Source organism: Mixophyes fleayi, chromosome 2 (assembly GCF_038048845.1).
Source record: "Mixophyes fleayi isolate aMixFle1 chromosome 2, aMixFle1.hap1, whole genome shotgun sequence".
In the NCBI taxonomy this organism is placed as follows: Eukaryota; Metazoa; Chordata; class Amphibia; order Anura; family Limnodynastidae; genus Mixophyes; species Mixophyes fleayi.
Window position 1 is genome coordinate 22,376,697 of NC_134403.1, and position 14,775 is coordinate 22,391,471.

At 39.6% G+C, this 14,775-nt stretch overlaps 1 protein-coding gene across 10 annotated transcripts in view; it reads right to left on the reverse strand.

Annotated features, from left to right (window-relative positions):
- DLG2 (discs large MAGUK scaffold protein 2) overlaps positions 1-14,775 on the reverse strand; it is a 1,188,444-nt gene that overhangs the window by 62,118 nt on the left and 1,111,551 nt on the right. For all 10 annotated transcript variants that reach the window (XM_075198643.1, XM_075198642.1, XM_075198647.1 and 7 more), the window contains one exon: positions 8,531-8,707. In XM_075198643.1, coding sequence (XP_075054744.1) covers positions 8,531-8,707 — 177 coding nt within the window. The remainder of the gene's footprint in view (positions 1-8,530; positions 8,708-14,775) is intronic.

Below are 14,775 nucleotides of genomic sequence, written 5' to 3' on the forward strand. Positions count from 1 at the left end.
ATTGATAGATGTGAAGATGACCATACATCACTGAAATAAATAATTGTCTACCGAGGCCCCAGCCGTTCGGAAGTGATCCGCTTGTCCAGGGCCGGATTAAGGGAATGGAGGCCCCTGGGCTAAGGGGGCCTCCAATCCCCCTGTGAGGGCCCCCCCCCATGATCCAAGCCGCCCCCACGTGATCCGAGCCGCCCCCAAGGCACTTACCTCCTTCCCCGGTGCACTGTACGCTCTTTACTGAGGAGATCTCGTGAGAGTGAGACTCACGAGATCTCCTCAGTAAGGAGACTACAGCGCATCGGGGAAGGACCGTAGTGAAAGTGCTCAGCAGCATTGATCGGGCCGGGGGCGCCCCACGCCCCCGACCGATCAATAATGCTGCTGAGCACTTTTAAGGGCCCCCTGGATGCCTGAGGCCCCTGGGCTGTAGCCCAGTTAGCCCTAGGGTTAATCCGGCCCTGCGCTTGTCTCTAGTCAGCTTAAAATCAAGACTTTGGAGGAAATGAGGAGAGTAGCGGAACGCAAATAGGGAACTACTTTTAGTGTCACTCAATAGTTGTCCACTACTACTACACCCATGGTATCTGTATAGACCCTCCAGCTGAGTGTTGTGTTTGGTACCTATAAGCAATCGATTTGGAATGTAACATTTTGCATACTCTGACGGCAAGAGCTATATGCATTGTTGTCGTCCTCTGCAGAGTGTGGGCTTGCCACATGAACGCTCTTCCTTATGCACCTCATAGAAAAATGAGATTCCATTTTTCAGCAACAGATTATTCAACTGAAGTCCAAGAGCGCCAGTAGGGGACGTTATTGAGCGATTCCTTGTTTTGTGACGGGGACCTCACATCATTTTCCACCTTGAAAAATTACTTCAATTTTACAGGTACTTGGGATGTGCTGGTAAATCATGAATCCTCCTATACCAGTCCTGGCCAACCTGTGGCTCTACAGGTGTTGTGAAACTACAAGTCCCAGAATACCCTGCTAGCTATTGGCTGACTATCAGCTGGCAATGCATGCTGGGTCTTTTAGTTTCACAACCCCTGGAAAGCCACAGGATGGCTCGGGCTGTCCTGTACTTTCAATGGTACACCTACCAGCTGAACGTATATGGGAAAGATCATTTGTAGAAAAACAAAGTCCCGATGTCCCCTGACTCACATGGTTGAAGATATAAATGAGGACTGAGCAGTAATTTAGGAAAAATAAGTCAAAAAATGTAAAATGAATAAAGTGGTCCTAAAGTTGTCGTAGGATGTACTTTGCAGTGATGTTTATACACTTGCGTTACGTGCATTTTTCCCCAAATAAATCCTATTCTATTTCTATCTGTTTGTCGTCTGCTCTGAGAACCAATCAATTTACTTAAACCTAGAGAGAACGCAAGTAAAATGCATATCAAACATATATGTGCTTGACATGTGTTTCGCTAGCATGAATAAAAAGCCTCTGAAACACCAGTGGGAGGTAGGTAAAAAGGATTCCTGCAGTCTTAGTTTCATAATCCATATCTCACAATTGATAACATATTTTGCAAATGTTATCAACCTTTCTGCTTACTTCTGGTGGAAAAATAATCATTTATTAAAGATGCTAATAACCTATCTACATAGTAGTATTTCATTTCACATCACCCAACTTTTCCTATTAGCTAAAATGGCATCTATAACTAATTATTATTATTTATTTATATAGCGCCACTAATTCCACAGCACTGTACTCACATCAGTCCCTGCCCCATTGGGGCTTACAGTCTAAATTCCCTAACATACACACACAGACAGACAGAGTCAGGCACACAGACTAGGGTCAATTTGTTAACAGCCAATTAACCTACTAATGTTTTTGGAGTGTGGGAGGAAACAGGAGCACCCGGAGGAAACCCACGCAAACGCGGGGAGAACATACAAACTCCCCACAGATAAGGCCATGGTCACATGGAAGCTACTTGGGGCTGGGTCACTGGGCCACTAGTATTTGTTTTCTTTTTAAATATTTCTAATAGGCTGCCGAGTCGAGTCTTGCCCCCCGGCTCATGACCTCAGTGCTGTAAAGCAGAAGTGCTAAGCACTGAGCCACCGTGCTGCCCAACTAATAAGGGTATATTTACTAAACTGTGGGTTTGAAAAAGTGGAGATGTTGCCTATAGCAACCAATCAGATTCTAGCTGTCATTTATTTAGTACATTCTACAAAAAGACAGCTAGAATCTGACTGGTTGCTATAGGCAACATCTCCACTTTTTCAAACCCGCAGTTTAGTAAATATACCCACCTGAAGTTTTTATTGTTTAGGTATTGTCATAATTGTTATTCACGGGTCGACTGACAAAGTTTAAACCCCCCAGATTTAAGAGCAAATTTGCACTGTGGAACAGACAAGTATGGACACTGAAGGTTAGCCATTACGCACTAATTTAAATAGTAAATATACCCCTTTATGTTTTTACTTTCTTGAAACAATGTTGCTATACACTGGGATACAGTTAACCTCTATAGTTGCCGAGATGCTGGTAAGTTTAAGTATTGTTCAGCAACCATAAGGCAGCAAAAGAAAATTAAATAATCATTTGCAGACCATCATTGATGGGGTATGAATATATGGCTGTCCTTTATTCCACAACTAATCAACTGGCCCAAGAGAAGGTGACGGGTGGTGGGTTAAAAAATAAAATTATACTACAAAAGCTGATTGTGGTCACTTTCGGCCGTATTACTTTGGGTAGTGTCTGATTCCCACCGTACAGCCATACAGCATAGAAGACATAATGTTCTGTTATGGTTTCCTGTTAAAGGAATAGTTACGTTGATCTTCTTCGATGTCTGCAGGTAACACTTGGTTTTCAAAATGTATAGGTAACTTTGTTCTGCCCTTGGTATATTTGTTGTGCTTGCGACTTCTTAGATGAAATGTCACCTGACTTTATGACCCTGTAAAATGCAGTGATAAATGATATTTAGAAGTATTAAAAAGTTTTTATATGTTTCTTTGAAATAAAAGCAATGAATCCAGTATATGTTTGTAACTATATCTCCCTTTTTTAAATCATATGTACAGAGTTCTATTACATGATAAGCAACTCACTGAAAGTAGAGCCTTCAGAAAGCCAACAAGACATCCTTTTTATTCCAAACTTAGATTAACTTTTTAACACCAGACCAATTGGTCTGAAGACCAATATTAAAATAAAGCATGACCACGCTGGTAATACTGCTACTATGTACCTAGTAGAAAGTGAACAGTGGAATTTTGCTAGAGGTGCAAAGTTCCAGCAATACACCCTACCAGTTCCTCTTTTGGCTATTCTGCACTGTATTTGTAAATTTCACAGGATTTATGGTATTTGAATACAATGATGATCAGTTGATCCTGCTGAGTGATGTGTTGGGTGTAGGACAAACCATCAACACCTTTTGACAAAATATTTACTCATGCCAAATCCCGCCACATCCCACCAACCCTCTCCACCACTCCCCAATCCACCTACAGTTCATTCTCTCCAGTAACCAAAGATGACGTCTTGGCACTCATCTCATCATCTCACCCTACAACCTGCCCTCTTGACCATATTCCCTCGCAACTTCTCCGTTCTCTCTTCCCAACTTCATGCCCACAAACTCAACCTGTCTTTCTCCACTTTCCATCCTCCAACAAACATATGCTCATCTCACCGATCCTAAAGAAACAATTTGTTGACCCAGCTTCTCTCACCAACTACTTATCTATATCTCTCCTCTTTGCCTCCAAACTACACGAGTGACTTGTGTATAATCGCCTATCTCACTTTCTCTCCTCTCACTCCATTCTCGGCTCTCTGCAACCTTCCACTGAGACTGCACTCACAAACGTGATAAATTATCTGCTTACAGCAAAGTCTATGGGTCACTTTTCCATATTCATCCTCTTGGACCTGTCTGCCTTTTTCTACACTGTTTTCCTCCACGCCCTTAACAATACAGTTCTTACCTGTACTTCCTACTTATCAAACCACTACTCTTGTGTCTCTACCTGTGTCACATGCTCTCCTCCATTCTCTGTATCTACAGGGGTCAGGGGCAGGCTGGGCTGGGAGTCAGGGGGACATCTTCCCCCCAGGCCGGTCCCATAGTGGGCTACCTTGGGCTGGATCACTGGGCCACTAGTATTTGTTTTCCTTTAAAATGTTCCTAATAGGCTGCCGAGTTGAGTCTTGCCCCCCGGTTAAAAGTTTCCAGCCCTCCCCTGACAGGAGTCCCTGAAGGCTTTGTTCTTGGCACTCTGTATTTATCACTATACACCTCTTCTCTTGGGGGAAAAAATTCGCTAATTTGACCTGAGTACCACCTCTATGCTGATGACAGCCAAAGCTACCAATTGTCCCCTGACTGCTCCCATTCCGTTACTATTTGGTATAACCAACTGATGTCTCAATGCTACCTAAATCTCAACATGTCCAAAATAGAGCTTATCATCTTCTCTCCTTTCAGAGTCACCTCCCCCCCAAATCTCCTTCACTGTCAATAACACCTCAATTTCCGGAGTCTCCCAGCCCGCTGCCTTGGTCTCATGTCCACCTTAAAAATATTGCCAGAATACGCCCTTTTCTTACCCAAGATGCTACCAAAACTCTTATCCACTCTCATCATCGCCCGTTTCCACTACTGCAACCTCATCCTATCTGGCATTTCCCTCCCCCTTCAATCCATTCTAAATGTCGCAGCAAGAGCAGGACCCTTGCTACACCCTTCTTTCATATCTGAATTTATTTTAAGGCGCATGGATTAGCTAGATTTAAAAATTCTGCTGTCAAAATCATTAGCTCATAAATATGCACCAGGCCTATGGGTTGGGCAAAGATACACTTCCTGAAAGAAGTATCTTAAAAGATGTGTATAAGTCAAAATTCTCTAGAGGTGCGTTTTTACTTGCTGCTACACGCCGTTACTGTACTGAAATTACACGTGAATGACGCTGAACCCCCTCAACAAGTGCAAGTGGACGCACACGCAAGATACGTGCGACTTAAAATATGGATGGAAGTTGTGTGCGTAATAGATAAAAGTAATAATAATACTTATTGTAATAATTAGTATATTAAAAAACAAGTGTAAATATAAGAATTCAAACATCATTTTTATAACAAAAAAAAAAAAAAGATGCAGGTAGCAGACAGGCTCAAATATTAACACACACATGACAAATCTATACAACAATAAAACACAGCCAAGTAAATATTAATATAACTAACATAATGGTATTACAAACACTATCATGTACAAACCAAATCTTAGTGGAGCTACAACCAATGATAGGCACATTTCCAAGCATAAAATCCTGTGCTAGTAACTTTAACACAACAAATCTTTGTTCCCATGAGAAAACACTGCTAACAGCTACATATGTCTGCTCAGGTTATACTTTGAAGGCAGGAAATAGTACTTAGCAATGTTCAAGCAAGTGTGTTTGATTGTTGTTATATGATTTACATACATTTATATACATATATATATACAGCATTAGCATCCCATCTAGGGATGAGCGAAATCATGGGGAAATTTTGAGTTTTGCGATATGACAGAGGTTAAGAGTTTAAGTGCAGGGTCCTATTTCCTTGTGTTCTCTTTCTAATATTCCATCACCCTCTGTACCCCTTGACCTGCTTCCCTAGCCCTGTATTCTTTAGTTTTACTTCCCACTGATTACTACCATCACTCTCACTCACTGTCCCGTAAATAATTTGATCTGCATTACCATGTTACCTGTATTTTTTATTCATTCAGTAAGGCTGGTGCTTGTATTTTGTTTTTCATGAATCATGTTATGTGTTATGGATCACTGCTTTCTGTATATGTCATGTACGCAGCGGACCCTTTGTGGCGCCTTATAAATGAAAGCTAATAATAATAATAATAATAAAAATGATCTTTGAGTTCCACTTTTCACAGACTGTATAGTCTTTGAAGTGAACTCATTGTGATGTGTTGTGTGGCTGAGAAAGGACTGAGGACACCTAAAGCCAAATTCCACTGGTGAAACGCGCAAAATTTGGCACCCAGATGCGGAATGAGGTGAACAATTTGCAGAATAGTTATGAAAATTTCACTTATCTCTTATCCCATCACAATCACAAGTGTGGTGTGGAATGGCATCTTACTATGTTCACAACAGGACTCTACATGGAGTTGATATTGCCCTGGTTATTGTAAATCAATATACAACACCTGTATACAATACCCCATTTTCTATTATTTTTACTTGGAAAAAAATGGTGGTTGCTTATTACCATGTGGTAAAAAAACAACAAATAAATAAATGCATAAAACAAAGTCTTCTCTGGTCATGTGTCTTGGGGGTATATTTATTGAATGGCGGGTTTTAAAAAAAGTGCAGTTGTTGCCTATAGCAACCAATCAGATTCTACCTTTCATTTATTTAGTGCATTCTACAAAATAATTGGTTGCCACTTTTTCAAACCACTTTTTAGTAAATCTAGCCCTTGGCCTCTATATGGTAACAACAAAATCCCATGATTAAATAGTAGTTTTTTAAAAAGTGGATCTTTTGATTTACATGAATGGGAGGTTTACAGAGGGAAAGGGACATTCACATTATAACTTTCAAAAAGTGCACCACTAAACTGAAGTAGAGCCTAAGTGCACAATATTATTGAATAAAATGCCTTATTCTTTCAGGTTGGCACCACTGGGGTCATGAGTTCAATTCCCAACCATGGCCTTATCTGTGTGGAGTTTGTATGTTCTACTTGTGTTTGCGTGGGTTTCCTCCAGGTGCTCCAGTTTCCTCCCACACTCCAAAAACATACTGGTAGATTAAATGGCTGCTAACAAATTGACCATAGTGTGTGTTTTAGTGAATTTAGACTGTAAGCTCCAATGGGGCAGAGACTGATGTGAGTGAGTTCTCTGTAAATTGGCGCTATATAAATAGATGATGATGACATACAGAACCTAGCCCTGCAAAGGTAATCCTTACTGTTTCGGGCCAGTATCGCTTGGGCAGTTGAGTATCACTCACTTATGAATTGCGTCAATAAGAAATATTTTAAAAATCGCTCTAGTGGTTAATAAATATTGGAAAAGTTCCCCCTGGTTTTTTTTCTTGCCTAAAGAAATACAAATACATTTACTAAACTGTGGGTTTGAAAAAGTGGTGATGTTGCCTATAGCAACCAATCAGATTCTAGCTGTCATTTTGTAGAATGCACTAAATAAATGATAACTAGAATCTGATTGGTTGCTATAGGCAAAGTCTCCACTTTATTTTTTCAAACCCCCAGTTTAGTAAATATACCCCAAAATGTCATCTTTCGGTATAAAAGTAACACATTTCATATATTTAACTATGCAACGCTTACTTGTTACAATCATGCAATAAAAACGTATTATTTAGCTTGAAGCCATTCCTTATCTCTCAATGTCCTCAATACCGCGGTACCAAGGTCATACACAAGGGACAGGGAGCAATACTTTTTTTTACCCAAATTTTATTAAAAGCACTGCAACCTTACAAGAATCTTTACTTGATTGTGCATATGCTATATTTAGTTTTATAGTCTCTCTCTGTACATGGCAAACTTAGGGAGCATCGTCTGTCTCCCTCCTGCCTGCTCAATGTCATTTGTATACCCTTCGAAAGCTAGCTACCCCCTATGTAATCAAAGCATATAACAGTGATTTGAGATACCATCATGGCCACTAGACCGTTCGCCCAAGCTGTTGTATTGTGAGACGATTGGTACACACGAATAAGATGGAAAGGAAGGCTCTGGGTGGAGATAAAGGTGTCATGGAACACAGAAAAAAACAATGGTCCTGTGCGTGCAGATTTAAGTTGTTTACAGTTATGACCTCCTTTGTCGAAGCTAAGTAAAAGTGTGCAACAAATATATAATTATTTATTGAAAATATAGATTTTTTTTTTATATATACTTTTTTTTTTGGGCCGTTCCTTTCCCAGTCCGTTGTTCGTGCTACAATCATGTTAAATTTATTATGCAAATGAGTAAACTAGGCTACCCCTAGTTTTACATTAGTGCCTTATACTCAGTTTCCATTGACATGATCCACATTATACTCTCTGCATTAATATCACTTCCCTATAGAAGTCTTCCAGGCTGATCTGTAAAATACGAGCAGCTGACTCCAGTACTTCTCCACCGCAGCTTGGGAATATTTAAATATACCCTCAAGCATGATGTTTTTAGGGATTCTCTTTTGGAATTGAAAAGTCAAATTCAATAAACACAATACTGAAGACTATCTCAAAGGTCGACTTTGTAGACCTAAATCTAGTGCAATATTTATGTAGGATTTGCTCTGGACCCACTACAGAGTACAAGCTGCAAATCAGACGAAATACCAAATCTTACGACAGTTACACAACTGGAATAAAACAAAGGATCGAGTGTCGGAAATTAAATATTCCTGATCCTGCAGCATTCACTGCTCCGGTAGTAAATCAGTATCTGATAAAGCAATATACTGTTTTACTGCTACAAATAAGAACAATATAATCGGTTTGGTTACCTCCGTTTACTGGGTATCACACCCATCTCTTCGCTGTCGCCGTCCTGCATGACTCTTCTGGCCTGCCACCATTCATCGTCCGACGCATTGATGACGTGTAGGATATCTCCGTATTTAAAGCTGAGTCCTTGACTGGGGAGACCGCTGTCTTTGCTTCTGTCATAGTCAAACATGGCTCTGCAAGAGGTGCAAACAGAAAGATCATATTCAGCAACCTGTCCTGAATACCTTATGCTTCGTGCTATAGAACAAAGCCTAAACTAGCAACACACATAAATACAGTAGGCGCATTATAAAACTGGTGCACAGGTGGTGGTGCCCATAGCAACCCATTGCAACTGTCAAGTTTAATACGGTTTAGAAAACAAAAGCATGTGATTGGTTGTTATAAGAAGCAGAACATTTCTCCTTTGCAACAGTTTTCAGAAATGTCTGTATTTGTAGAGCATATTCTGTATATTCTTAAAATTTTGGACAATAGATATTATTTATTGTTATAGATCAAAATGTGAATTTAAGCCTAATTAAGGGTTCAGGCCACCCTAGGTTAATATGGTCATAGCGATCCCCCGCCCCACATTCAACGCCAGGCTAATACCAAGCAGGCAAAAACAAACTCATCCTTAGTTTAAAAGGCTTCCTACAGCCCCCCCCCCAAGTGTTTATGTTCCAGTGACTGCAAAACTCAGCTCCATTTGGCTTTTTGAAAGGGTCACAGTAATGTTTGTCACTCATTTTGTTTTCATTGCAATCAGATGTGTATAGCAGAATGGAAGGATGAACAAGCGCTACTGAGAGTGAATATGTGGCGGGGGGTGTCAGGCTCGCGCCTGTGCTCATCATTGTCTCTCCTGCTCACTTATCCTCAAGCGCCCAGCAAAGGCTGACTCATTCATTAAAGAAAGTAAAGCATAAAAAGGAAATAACTTTGCACCTTGGCAAAACCATGTTGCATTAGTGGGGACAGATTTATAGTTGGGGTAGGGCATGTCCTAGATCAACTTTAAATTTCAGCGTAAACATAAAGCTATGAAGTATTTGTGTGCTCCATGACAAACAGCCAGTATTTAACTTATGTGCAAAATAATAAACTAATTTGCACCCCTTGTATTGTAACATGGTCGGCCTGATTCATTAAGGAATGTAAAGCAAAAAAATGAGTAACTTTGCACCTTGGCAAAACCATGTTGCATTGAAGGGGGAGGTAAATTTAAAATGTTGGGACAGATTTATAGTTGGGGTAGGACATGTCCTAGATCAACTTTAAATTCATTGTAAAATAAAGCTATGAATTGTTTGTGTGCTATACGAAAAAACAGCCAGTATTTAACTTATGTGCAAATAATAAACTAATATGCACCCCTTGCATTGTAACGTGGTTTTGTCCAGGAGAAAACTTACAAACTTTTTTGCCTTACTTTCCTTAATGAATCAGACCTCTTGTCTTTAGCTTTTACAATGGGAATATGTCAAGATTAAAACCTTACTATATTTTTCTTTCATGTTTTTATTTTTTACTATTTTTTTATACTATTTTAAAATAAATTTCAGTTTCCCATAATTCTCTGACTTTAGTTAAATACCCCTTAAAATGTTCCCTTTTTCATTTTATGTAAGAAAATAAAAAATGAAATCACTGTGAATATTGTTTATTGTATTTGATGAAACATTCTGATGTGCATGGAAACCGAAAAACAAGAAACTTCAACTTTCTTCAGAGAAACCAGCTTGGCATTAAAACAGATGTATCTACATAAAGCGTTACCAGTCTAAAGCACACTGCTACTGGCTCAGAAAGCCACTAATCTGATGCAGTAAGAAACGCGTTGTGCTCAGTAAGACACAAAGGGGATATAACGGTTTACAAACACCAACACCCATCGCAATTAAGAGCATCATGTGCCACCTGTGGGCCATAAAACAAATTTGATTTTCATCCTGCCGCATGGACCGGCTCACAAACAGAATGACATTAAAGATTCCTGGAGGCAACGCTTGAAGTTATTTATTGCTGATAAGCCGATGAGATCCCATAACGACATTTACTGTAACAATTAACTGCCAGTCTTACAACGTGTTCTCGGAGTACCAGGTAGAAGCTCTGCTGAAATGCATAACTGCAAACTGTTCCCTTGCTTCCCTTGCTTATAAAACTAAGCAGAAAAGACTAACATCACTGTCAGTATTGGTAATGAGGCGAAAAGAGACTAACATAAACCACTATCCTCTAGCGCGAACCACGTTCTGAATATCTAATAAACAATAATGATATATATATATATATATATATATATATATATATATATATACATATACACATATCCCTATCCAGACAAGACTGGAAACCAGCACTCCGTATAAAAATAACCTTTATCATTACTAATGGATCAAAGCTCATCATCATCAGTTATTTATATAGCGCCACTAATTCCGCAGCACTGTACAGAGAACTCATTCACATCAGTCCCTGCCCCATTGGAGCTTACAGTCTAAATTCCCTAACATACACACAGGCAGAGAGGCTAAGGTCAATTTTGATAGCAGCCAATTAACCTATACGGTCAGGAATTGAACTCATGACTCTAGTACTGTGAGGATCAGAAGTGCTAACCACTAGGCCACTCTCATGGTAGTGTATGTTGTAAAATACAATAAAAATATGTCATGTAACCATATATTTTCACATAATATACACATTGGCTAACTATATATAATCCTGTGTATAGTAGGATGGTATAGTACAATCATATATAATAAATACCATTATGTTGATTAACTTTGCCTAATATATATATATATATATATATATATATATATATATATATATATAGTGAAATAGGCACTGGGCAAGTGGTGCATTCAGCTTCAGGAAAAACTGGTAAGGGTCACTGGGGTTGTATATGGAGAGAGAAGGGTGGGCTCCATATATCAGTCTGGGTCTTCTGATCTCCCCATCTCACAGCAGACTAATGAGGAATTGCACCAGCAAGATGCTGACAAAAAACTGCTAGGCAGTTTACTCTGTCTCTCACAGTCTGGGGAGGAGGTTGAATGCCTCCTGAGAGACACTGCAAACTCTGACCATTAAGTCCTGTATATTTTGTGTGTGCGTGGGACACAACGGCCCTCGCGTGAGAGTGGGTGTTCCTGTGTTATGATTTAAATTTTGTTTCTGCCTGTTGATTTTTATGACTGGAAAATAAAACTAGCAGTGGCTAGTCAAACCAATCCAAAGTGTTTTCATAGACTGAGTTTTGGTTAACTGCTGTAAAACAAATGTGTTCGGTAAGACTGGAAAAGAAGGGGTTGAGGAAGAAAACCAAAATATACTTTTGCTAAAGAATGAAAGTGTGTGAATCTGCAACACACAAGTTGGGTGTGGCCTGGACCTGTGCAAAGTTACAGAGCAAGGCAGCTCAATCTATAAAAGAAAAGTTTATTGGGACACATACTGGGTATTGTAGTGGCACACCTTCTAAGTTAAGGTCCTAAGGTGTTTCTATAAGGAAAGTATATGTCTATGAAGATAAAATTGGCTGCTTTTCAAGCTACCTTGGGCAAGAAAAAGCAGATTACTGTTTTAAAACAAGATTGCAAACAAGTGTATTTAAGTCTCAAGGTGGAGAAAGCAAAATTTAAAGGGCCAGACACCCATTTATTTCGGATTTGGGAAAAAGACTGTTACAGTGCTCTAGCATGGAGGATATGGTCAAAGCACTGCTACAACCTACTGCAGCTAAGCAGGGAGCCACCTGGCAACAGCAGCTGGATATTGAGGAGTCCCGGAGGCAACAGCACCAAGACCATGATGCACTCCGTAAAATGGTGAGCTCTGTTCCAGACAGAGCACTAATGTCTCTTTCAGTGAGGAAGGAAAGTCTCAGGAGCAAGTCATAGATTTGTGAGACAAGAAAAAGAAATTGCTGAAACAAGATTTGAAATGACACAAAAGGAACATTTAAGATACAAGCAGAGAGAGAGAAATAAACAAGCTCCAAGATAGTTTGAAAACACGCTGACGCGTTTCTCCACCATCTGTGTGTAGTTTCTTCGGAGGAGAGATATACGGAAACTAGTGGCCGAGTTGTAAATATCAGCAACAGCCAATTAGCTTGCAATATGAATACATAATGAGTTCCTTAATGTAAGCAAGAAGGAGAGTTCACCTCCCACCTCTTTCCAGACGAATGTGCGGAGGTAATCACACCCAGCCCTCCCAGAACAGATCATTTATTTAGGAAGGAGTAAGATGTTGTTTTATTTGTTCATGTTATTGTGATCTGACATTAAGATGTTGATTTTTTTAAAGAAAGGAAAGTAAATAGAAAGATATAAGTATTTTTTTGTTAAAAACAAAGAAAAGAAAAGGGTAAAAAGAGAAATAAAAGTATAAGAATACATGGCAATACTAAGATGGAGATTTTGTATTCTTTGGATGTTTTGTCATAGCCTGTGTGGTGGTTAAGGGGAATGGGCTTATGTGAGTGTGTGTGTGGGGGGGGGGGGGGTACCCTGGGAAATGGCTGGAGTGGTGGTCTTGGATTAATCCTTGGCCCACAGTTTTGGGACTTTACACCCCGGTTTTTGGATTGTCACCAGGATGAGGCATCAGGGGGCCTATGGATTGGGAACTGTAAATGTGACCCTTGGATTATTTGCATGATATAAAACGGCATACGCGGCCAGTGGGGCAATTGTTTGCTCAGTACGCCCCGCCCCCCCTTAAGAGTTTGATGCAAGATTTTAAATAAAAAACTGAGGCCATATTACCCCCCACTGCTTGGTGCCATGTCTATTACTGAATGAGTGGCTGTGATATGATTGCGGGACAGGGGACGACAGATAGTGTCCCTGGCTAATTTCATGTTTCATGTCATTATACATCATTTGTTTGTTTTCTGCTCCTAATGTATATGTTGATGTTTTATAAATAAATTACATCTACTAAACATAAAAATACAGTTGTTCCTGATTGCAAACACATGTTATAGCATGCATACGAGACTGTCATCACTACTGATCAGGACTTAAACTAGCCCTGTAGCTGGAGCAAGAGATACGGCAGAAAAACAAGTAACTTTGAGATGCCCAGAGCTTGATTCGGACGTGGCTGCGTGGGGTCGAGTTTTCCACGCGCTACTGTACATTGACTATGGGCGAACGCCGCTTCCCCGCCCTGTTTAGTTGTATATGTCCTGGTTCTGGGCATGCGCAGAGCGATTTGGAGTACAATACGCACACAATCAGAAGTTACGTGCCTTAATAAATCAAGTCAATTGGTATTAATAATAGTATTCTCTGAAATCCCTTTTGCTAGTCAGCGAGAAAGCACTTGATGCTTTGTTGGACAGTCTGACACTTACTGATGAGTCAAAAGATCTAGGGCCTGATTCATTAAGGATCTTAACTTGAGAAACTTCTTATTTCAGTCTCCTGGACAAAACCATGTTACAATGCAAGGGGTGCAAATTAGTTTTCTGTTTTGCACATAAGTTAAATACTGACTGTTTTTTCATGTAGCACACAAATATGAACTTTAAATTTCAGTGTACAAATAAGCTATCAAGTATTTGTGTGCTACATGAAAAAACAGTCCGTATTTAACTTATGTGCAAAACAGAATACTAATTTGCACCCCTTGCATTGTAACATGGTTTTGTCCAGGAGACTGAATTAAGAAGTTTCTCAAGTTAAGATCCTTAATGAATCAGGCCCCTAGTTTCTATAACATTATCATAAAAATGTTTCCACCCATGATTCGTTACTCCCCTGTGAGATCCAGGACTGGATGTGTTTTTTCTAAAATAAGTTTTTTATTCTGTTATATATTGTTCTGGAACAGAGATAGCAAAAGTTTGCGCAAACCAAGTTTCAAAGTGAAATCCGGTGATGTAATCATCAAGCTTTCCTTGTGCTTTGCTGTAGTAAACAATCACGTTCTGCACAGATCAAATGGGAAACAGTAGTGGCCTTGTCATTTTAATACTCCACACTAATTGGCAAGAGACTCCCCTTTCTATGACAAAATGATTGAGCATTCAGCCAGGGATATAATCTTCTAATTCCACTTTAGTTTATCTCTATTCCATGCTGCATTTTGTAAATTCACATTTCATATTTTCAGAAATTATCTAAACTCCATTACAATGTCCTGTAGTAAAAAAATAAATAAATCAGTACTAGTTTCAGTATAAAGATTTTTCTTTTAACGGAAGCACGTCAGGGCTACCATGTGGTTCAACGCA